The sequence below is a fragment of the Mesoplodon densirostris genome, chromosome 11 (genome assembly GCF_025265405.1).
Source record: "Mesoplodon densirostris isolate mMesDen1 chromosome 11, mMesDen1 primary haplotype, whole genome shotgun sequence".
NCBI classification, from domain to species: Eukaryota; Metazoa; Chordata; class Mammalia; order Artiodactyla; family Ziphiidae; genus Mesoplodon; species Mesoplodon densirostris.
The window spans coordinates 85439629-85448822 of NC_082671.1; the positions used below are offsets into that span (position 1 = coordinate 85439629).

At 43.2% G+C, this 9194-nt stretch overlaps 1 protein-coding gene across 2 annotated transcripts in view; it reads left to right on the top strand.

The window, feature by feature from the left end:
• The window catches only part of LTA4H (leukotriene A4 hydrolase), a 30263-nt gene extending 25517 nt beyond the window's left edge, over positions 1–4746 (top strand). The window contains exons 16-19 of one of the 2 annotated variants that reach the window (XM_060111905.1): positions 376–471; positions 2971–3053; positions 3707–3811; positions 4456–4746. In XM_060111905.1, the coding sequence (XP_059967888.1) occupies positions 376–471; positions 2971–3053; positions 3707–3811; positions 4456–4573 (402 nt within the window). In that variant the 3' untranslated portion in view covers positions 4574–4746. Of the gene's footprint in view, positions 1–375; positions 472–2970; positions 3054–3706; positions 3812–4455 lie in introns of those variants that run through there. The other variant, XM_060111906.1, reaches the window with a different exon arrangement.
• The last annotated feature ends 4448 nt before the right edge of the window (positions 4747–9194 follow it).

The following is a 9194-nucleotide window of genomic DNA, read 5'->3' on the forward strand; positions in this document are numbered from 1 at the left end:
AAAGAATATGCAATTTGATTATTTACCCAAATTTTCAAATTGGCCTATAACTAGTTGACATGCTTTTTGTAGCATTTCTTTGCTTTGGAAATCCACATATCGTGAACTGTACAGACGTTGTCAAAAGTTTCCTCCACTGTTACTATTAATAGTCTAATTTTTCTTAAGTAATATAGATTTAGGAGTCATATCAGCTCTTTAAGTTATAGTTACACCATCTCAGAATGATTAAAATAGCTAATGTTCAAATTTATTTTTTATAATCTTATGCATCCTTGTATTTCTCTCTCTTAACTTTTACTTTTATGTCAGATAAACCAATACATATTATTGAATCGTACAGGAATGGCAGTAATCAGGCAACATTTATTTCAGGGCAGAGAAGATGATTTAAATTCATTCAGCTCAGCAGACCTAAAAGACTTCTCTTCTCATCAGGTGAATGAATTTTTAGCACAGATGCTCCAGAAAGTAAGTACTAGCTCCAAACATTAGAAATTAAAATGGGCATAAAGGCACAGCGTTTATGGTTGAACCCCACTTGGAAAAGATATCCATGTGGAGGCTAACAGAAAAAAATGGTTTGGTAAAATCCATTCGTTTACTTAAAAACATTTGTTGAATGCCTGCTATGTTTAGTATTGTGCTGAATATAAAAATACGTAAGAAAGAAATATGCCGGGTCCTCAAAAAGCTTATAATCTAGTAGGAAAGGTCTCCAGTGCAAAATTTAGCAATAAAAGGAGGGATTTTAGGTGTCATTTGAGAAAAAAGCGAAGAAGGACTCCCTCCCAGCTGGGGTGATCAGGAAGGATTTCGGAGGAGTGGGGCTTGATTCGAGAAGAGCAGAGTCAGCAGGGAGACCGAAGGAGCAGCAAGTGACGGAGCGCGGCAGGAGGAGGAAGTCGTGGCCCTGGGAAAGAGGTTAATGAAGAGAACGCTAGAAACGCTGCTGGGATCTGATGTGCTGAGTCTTGAATGCCAAGCTAAGAATGTTAGATTTGATTCCAGGCAGTCGCAGAGGATTTAACTTTTTTTTTTTTTTTTTTGCGGTACACGGGCCTATCACTGTTGTGGCCTCTCCCGTTGCGGAGCACAGGCTCCGGACGCGCAGGCTCAGCGGCCATGGCTCACGGGTCCAGCCGCTCCGTGGCATGTGGGATCTTCCCGGACCGGGGCACGAACCCGCGTCCCCTGCATCGGCAGGCGGACTCTCAACCACTGCGCCACCAGGGAAGCCCCAGGATTTAACATTTTTAACAAGAGAGTCATCTGATGAAATGGTGGATTATGAAGACCATTCCGCTGGTGTTGGGGAGGCTGGATTGACATGAGGAACGCTGGGGGTGTAGTTGGGAGACTCAGAGGAGTACAGGACAGGCAGGAGGGAGCTGGCGGGAAGGGAAAGAGCAGGACAGCGAGGGGGAGAACACACAGGATGGAGCATGGGGTTTGGGGACTGACTGGAGTGGGGGTTAATAGGAAGGAGTCCAAGCAGATTTGAAGGTTTCAAAGCCAGGTGACTAAAAGAATATGCGAAGCTGAGAGGAGATGCTGTATGTTGAGAGGGAGATAGTGATGGGGTCTTTACTATTACGTGACAGGGAGCTCTTAGGTCTAAAGACCTTGAGAGGGATGGAAGAAGACTTTGAACAGAATTTCCTATGGAACTGATGCAAAATGAGGAACAGGCATTTAAAGCAACGGGAGTCTTAGAGAACCCATTAGTGCATGAAGCCATCACTGCGGTTTCACACATTTCTGTAGCCCCGCCTGCCGTGTGGCCTGGAGCCACGAAGAGAAAAAGCATGATGCGCTGACTGGCGAGCAGGCACAGCAAACATGGGAGAGTAACGAGGTGACCTAGGAGGTGACCTTAACCAGCTGGCCTACCCGGCTGGACTTGGGGATTGGTTCAAACGAAACAATCTGGGAAGGGTCCAGCAGTCAGTGAGAGCCGAGTGTGGGGGAGCGTTCTGTAAGACGGGAAGTGGCTGGAGCGGGAGGTTTCCATCTACCTCGGGATTCCTCCGCCTGCATCCCGCGGGCACCGCCGACGCTCCGCCTGCCCAAACTGAGCGCTGCTTTCTCTCCTTCACCCAAGCTTGTGCTCCCTTTAGCGCAGGTTAACCTGGGCACAGGAGTTTATGAACCCCCTGAAACTGTACATACAACTTGGTGTTTATACGGTAAATGTATCCCACCCGCCTCAGGAAAGGGTCCGTATTAGTCATCAGATTCTGAAAAGGGTCTGTAATATAAAAGTTTAAAAACTGCTGTTTTGGGGCTTCCCTGGTGGCACAGTGGTTGAGGGTCCGCCTGCCGATGCAGGGGACGCGGGTTCGTGCCCCGGTCCGGGAGGATCCCACATGCCGCGGAGCGCCTGGGCCCGTGAGCCATGGCCGCTGAGCCTGTGAGTCCGGAGCCTGTGCTCCGCAACGGGAGAGGCCACGACAGTGAGAGGCCCGCGTACCGCAAAAAACAAACAAACAAACAAACAAACAAACTGCTATTTTGTAGGGGTATAGATCATTCAAAAGGGATTTCGGAGGAAACATACAAAGATAAAGCTAGGGGAGTCAGTGAGGAAAAAAACTAACTGTGATTGAATCTGGAGAACAGAATAAATTTAAGATATTTAAGGTATAAGGAAGAACTTGAAAGACTCTGGAGAGGTTCGGAAAGTTACTGTTTACATATACCAGGAAGTCTGAAGAGAGTACTTCCCACTTACCTCTCCATGTACCTCGCAAATTAACTTATCCCTTGGCTCCTAGCAGAATATCCTTATTCAGAATAAATTTGCACAAAATTTATTTTAGTGTGCATTTGTTTCTTTTATTTTTATCTAACTTATTTCTATTTTATAAAATATTGAGGATTTTAATCTGGCTAAGAATTTCTCTCCAGCTCCTTTCTTCCAAGGAATCCTGTTGAAATGATACATTATACTTCTTTATTTTGCTCTAGGCACCTCTTCCATTGGGGCACATAAAGCGAATGCAAGAGGTGTACAACTTCAATGCCATTAACAATTCTGAAATACGATTCAGGTACATCATTTTAACTTGTCTCTGTGGAAGAAAGTGGAAAACTAGTTTAAAAAGTGGAGAAAGGGAAAGCAGCGTATGAGACATACATGAGTCTTGAAAAATCCTTTTCAAATTTACTGCATCTATATACATAATTATAATGGTCTTTAAGGAATAGTTGCAATATCTGTAAGATGATAGTACTAATTTTTTTGTTAGAATTTATTCTAAGCTTCTCTTGCCTTTAAAAAAATTAGAATTAAGGATTCATTGGTAAATAGGCATTCTTCCTATTGGACTCTGAAATGGGAATAGTTAGAGATCTTTGATTCTGTTCATCTTTTTTAATTCAAATTTGTAGCGTGAGCTTAAATCAAAGTTTTATTCCTTCTGAAATTGCATATGTAAGGTCTATGAGCACCTACATAATCCAAACCTTTTAAAACGTATGATCTTTTTCAAGAATAAACTCTTCTTCTTTCTCTTCTCCAATTATTGAATGGTATGTATAAGGATTTGAGATTCTCAGAATAAAAACATAATATAAAGTGGTGTACAGTGTAACTATAATGGGATTATTCATCATTACAAAAGTAATTTTCAGGTATACCTGTCATATCCTGCTTCTTCCTCCTAATTTCCTACCCCATACCCCCTAAAAACCCTCCTTTTAGATGGTTACGACTCTGCATTCAATCGAAATGGGAGGAAGCAATTCCTCTGGCTCTAAAAATGGTGACTGAACAAGGAAGAATGAAGTTTACACGACCCTTATTCAAGTAAGAACCAAGTCTCACTATGCTTTGACTTTATATAAGGAATGGGGAAGAAAAATCTTAAACAGATGTTTTTGATGTTGCTAAAATACTTTGAAAAATGCAATCTAAGAATTAATACTTCTAAATATTTAAAATTTGAGATGATTTCATTAGTTTTTTAGAAGGATTATATATGGATTACCTATTATGGGCCAAATAGGGTTAGACCCTGGTGAAAAGGAAATAAATCGAAGATAATCTTATATACACAAAAAGATCTTTAAAAGCAAGTAGAAGATAATTGATGAGTAGGGAAGGACAAGAAAAAAGTGTCCGAAGTTAAATGCAAGAAGGATCAAACAGGTAAAGCCAAACCTTTTTGATTCAAATGTTGCAATAAGGTAGACTAGATTGCTTGACATATAATAAAGGAATGCTTGGTAAAAGTGAAAAAGGTTGTATCTTGGCAACAAGATACAATTTAAGAATACCTCAGTGAAGTTGTTTTGACTATGAATTTGTCAGGAATTCTGAAAAAAATATAACCAAGACATAAATATCTATTATTAATCTGTTTGCTTTGCAAGTATAATAAAATTTGCCAAAATAAGTCAAGTCATTATCCATCTTTCTTTTTTTTTTTTTTTTTTTTTTAATAAATGCAGGGACCTTGCTGCCTTTGACAAATCCCACGATCAAGCCATCCGTACCTACCAAGAGCACAAGGCGTGTATGCACCCTGTGACTGCCATGCTTGTGGGGAAAGATTTAAAAGTGGATTAAGGACCTGTCCATTGCTGATTTCAGACATTTCTCTTTTTAAAATTGAATTCATAAAGAAATATAAAATTTCAGCTCACACTGTAACTAAAAATGCCTCTTTAGTTTTGGCTTCTTATTGTTTGGTCAGTGATTTTTTTTTTTTCATAAATAAAGCTGATCTATCTCTCCTCCCACCCCTGGTGGCATGTTCTTTGTAAAGTGAATTTTAGCAAAGTTTAACCTTTTGATTTATAAATGTTGATTTTTTCATTAATTTCATATTCATTTTCTCCCACTATGGTCACAAGATATGTCAACATGTTATTTACCTCTTACTTTAAGCTCTTTAATTTGCATCTGTTGCACACCAAAAATTCAACATAATTAGGACTTTGCTTTTTAAATAACCTTAAAGATAAATACTTGGTTAGATTTGCTCATCACCCAGCTGGTGGACATAGGATGAATTCCCTTTTACCAAAATGTATAAACTAGCGGGAGCACTCTGCTTCTCATACCCGGATCCACCTGCTGTCCTGTTTTCCTGACTGTTAGGGTCAGATGGCCAACCTGAATACCACTGCTTCTCCCCTCAGTTATACCTGACAGTCTATTCAACCAGCCTCATCTCCTTAGTGGTCAGCAAACTTTCTCCATCCATAAACAGCATACAGCACAGAGAAAGAAAGAGTTAAAAATAACAACAACTTTATCCAAGTGAGAGAGTAACAAAGAACCCCTATGAGTGTAATGCAGTGCCCCAGGGTGCCTCAGCACACAGTTTGGAAACCACTGTTGTATTAGTTAGGATTCTTTGATTGTAAGTGACAGCAACCCCAATGACTAGAAGTCAGAAAGGGAAAAGGAGGATTATACTAAGGATACAGGGTAGGGGGAGGTTGCCAGAATCTGAGGACAGACAGATGGGAACTGACACCAGGACAGCAGAGACATCAATACCCTTATTTCGCATTTCTTTCTTTCTTTTTTTTTTTTTTTGCGGTATGCGGGCCTCTCACTGTTGTGGCCTCTCCCGTTGGGGAGCACAGGCTCCGGACGCGCAGGCTCAGTGGCCATGGCTCACAGGCCCAGCCGCTCCGCGGCATGTGGGATCTTCCCAGACCGGGGCACGAATCCGTGTCCCCTGCATCGGCAGGCGGACTCCCAACCACTGTGCCACCAGGGAAGCCTTTATCCCCCATTTCTGTCTCTCTGGTCTACACTGTATAGTCTGGCTCCCCCAGCTTTACTGTTGCCAATAGTTCTTACCACATGGAGAGACTGTCTCAATTCCAAACTCCCAAAGGTGAGACTCTGGCCTAGCTTTCGTCCACCCCTGGCCAAATAAACTCTAGCAAAGAAAAATAGTGTCTTAGAGCATAAATGTGGGTGGGGGCATATCATTGTTAAATACCCTCCAGAAGTGCTAATGTAGTATTAAAAAAAAAAAAAAAAAAGTCTTAAATAGGAGCAAACACTCTGGCCCTTCCTGTAATCCTGACTTCTCCCCTGTTCTCACTCTCCCAAATGGTTCTCTCCTTTCAGACATGTTTCTACACTGCAATGTGCTTCTATTTCTCAGGCTCTGCTCTCACTTGTCTCCACGCCAGGAATATCAGAGGAGAGAGTTCAGCTCAAATCCCTGGTATATAATCACAGTCGAAGTGATTAGACTTTAGCAAATCCATGGACCCAGATGATGCTTTTGGAGGCTTCCCCCCCCCATAAGTGTACCCCATACTCTAAGCTAATGTCATTTTTCAGCTACACTGATTAGTGATACTGAAAGTGAATTGGGGCAAGGGATGCTTGAGGGTGGTCTTGAAGGACGCTATGAAGGAGGAAGAAGGCACTAAAGACAAATGTTTGTAGGGATTCACCTGGGGTCCACTCAGTAGAGTCTACACTTACTTCAGCTAATGAGCATATGTTGAATGTCTTTGTACCAAGCTGGATATACACATAATTTCTGGGTGAACAAAAATAAGTAATTTCTAGATAATGCTAAAGAAGTAAAGCAACCCAGAGAGGGCCACTTACCCCAACTGAAGCGTTTAGGGAATGCTTCCTGGAGAAGAGAAGGCCTAAACTGAGTCTTATGGAATAAGAAATATCTAGCCAAGCAAAGAAATTTGGAAGTGTGTTACATCTGGATGAAGAAAGAATAACATAAGGTATTGACTTATGGGTTTTTTGTGTCATGAATTTGGACAGAGCCAGTGGAAATAGCTTGTCTCTGCTCCACGGTGTCTAGGGCCGGAGCTGGGAATCCTCAAACAGCTGGGCATGACTCAAATTGCTGGGAGCTGGTATGATCAGGTGGCTTCTTCCCTCACATGTCTGATGTCTGGCCTGGGATTACTCAGAAACTGGGCTCCGCTGGGGCCAGCAACTGGAGTGCCCAAGTAGTTTGGGTTTTCTCATAGCACAGGGGATAGTTGGACTTCTTATTCATCTTCTTTATACATCTGCATTCATCACCAGAGAGTAAGCACCATGAAGGTGGAGGATGTATCTTATTTGTTTCATTCCCGGCACCTAGCATAGTGCTTGGGACGTAACAGGCATTCAAGAATTATGTGTAGGATGAGGTAATGGAGGAGGACAGAAACTTAAGGCGCTTCACATCTAAGGGCCTCAGTTTTCTGAGACGTAGTTGGTAAGGGCTTCCTCTGAGAATTAGAGGAGGTAGCTATTGAGAAGGTCCTTGAGGACGGGGTTGGGGGGGACTGTCTGGGGGACTCTCTAAGGGGGAGGGGCATTAGGAGGCAGGGCCACCATGTACCCATCACAAGACTTTTTTTTTTTTTTCATGCTTAAAACTTTTTAATGAAGATAGTTCACAATAAGTTTCAGAGTCCTAGCATAGAAGACTCTTGAATATTTGGCCCCTGCCTATCTCCCCATTTTTTTTTTTTTCCACAAGACTTTCTGTAGCAGAGCCTGCCTCTCTGGGTGAACACACATGGAAGTTTGTTGTGATAACCCCGGGGGTGGGGGACAGGTGGCGGTTTATTCAGGTGTAGGAATAGGGTTAGGGTTATAAAGGAATGTCAAAATGCTGAAGAAAGTGGTCCAGGTGAGTAACTAGGGGGCCAGCTTCCAAGGAAAGTATGAGAGAAAGCCAGTGGGAAGTGCAAAGAAGAAGGCACTGACCGGAAGCCAGGTTCAAGGGCAGAGATGACTGACGTAAGGGGAGAACGGGAAGGCGAGGAGGCTGTGGTCAGAAGGTGGGGTACCGGAATTTAAGATTTCTTATGTGGATGAAATTCAGGTGATGACAAATTCCAGAGTGTGATCAGGGTGTAGGTGGCTGAAGTGCAAGTTTTAATGAAGCTCAAGGAGGAGCAGCTCTTTCTTTGTACACTTCCCCGGGAGGGTTTCAGAGAAGGACGTTCTGGGTGTGGGTGTTTTCTGTGATATCACAACTGTGTCTCTATTCCCAACAGAAGTCTGTTTTAGTGGAAACAGACTTTTCAGGATTTTTCCACTGGAGTAATCCAATCTCTGGACACTGGCTTACTACTAAAATGCTGCCTAGTTAAAACATTGCCTTGATTCCCTTTTCATGCTCTTCAGAGTTCCTTAATACTACTATAATGAATCGGGTGCAGGGAGCAGTAATCTGTGTTGAAGAAGCTTACTTGGATTAGGGATATCCGTTTGGATACCATGATGAAAGAACATTTATAAAGCAATATAGGTATATATTAAAGTCCCAACAATAGTCATCACAAACACTTCCATAGCATTTCCATTGTACCAGGTGCTGCTCTAAGGGCTTTACATATACGAACTCACTTAATCCTCCCAAAAGCCCTTTGAAATAGGTACTATTATCATCCCCATATTGTAGGTGAAGAAACAGAGTTCCAGAGAAGTCAAGTAACTTGCCCAAATGTCACACAGCCGGGAAATGGCAGGACCAGGATTTGATCCCAGGTAGATACTGCAAACACTGCAGTGAGGAAATTAGCCCCTTTGCCTTTTGATGAGGAAACAGAGGCTAATCAATAACTTACTGCTCCAGGCTAATAAGCGGTGGAGCTGGAGTCCAAGCGCGGTGGCTGTCACCCAAATGGTGACCTTTAGTTGTGAAAATGACCTCCGGCCTTGCCCTCTCCCTTTGTGGAGGGACAGCTTCAGAAAACCTTCATAGTGGTAAGGGCGGAGTTGCTCAACACGTATTTGGGAATAAACAAATGCATGAAGATTGCCACACTCCCTGGTGTCACAGTTGGCCAGTGAAGAGCATTTTACAGTTGAGTAATTCCAGATAAAGACAGGAACATGGTGTTTATAAGCTGCCCTTAATGGAGGAGAACGCAGACAGAAACCGGGGGAGGGAGGCATCAGGGCCCCTGCGGAGACAAGGCCAGCAGCAGGGTCGGCAGGCTCTAGGACCGAGGGCGGGAGAACCCAGGCCTTGCTGGCCGCAGACCTGGACGGCAGGTGGAAAGGCGGGCCTGCATCCCGCTCTCCTGCCCCTCGCTCAGCTGCAAAAAAACCAAAGGGACACCGTGGGGCGCTCAATAAATATTTGTCCAATGCGTGAATGAGTAAAGGCAAGGGAGGGGGCGTGTTCTGAAAGCCCATCCCACTTCTCCCTGTCAACCACACCTCGGTAGTCATTCCCGGATAA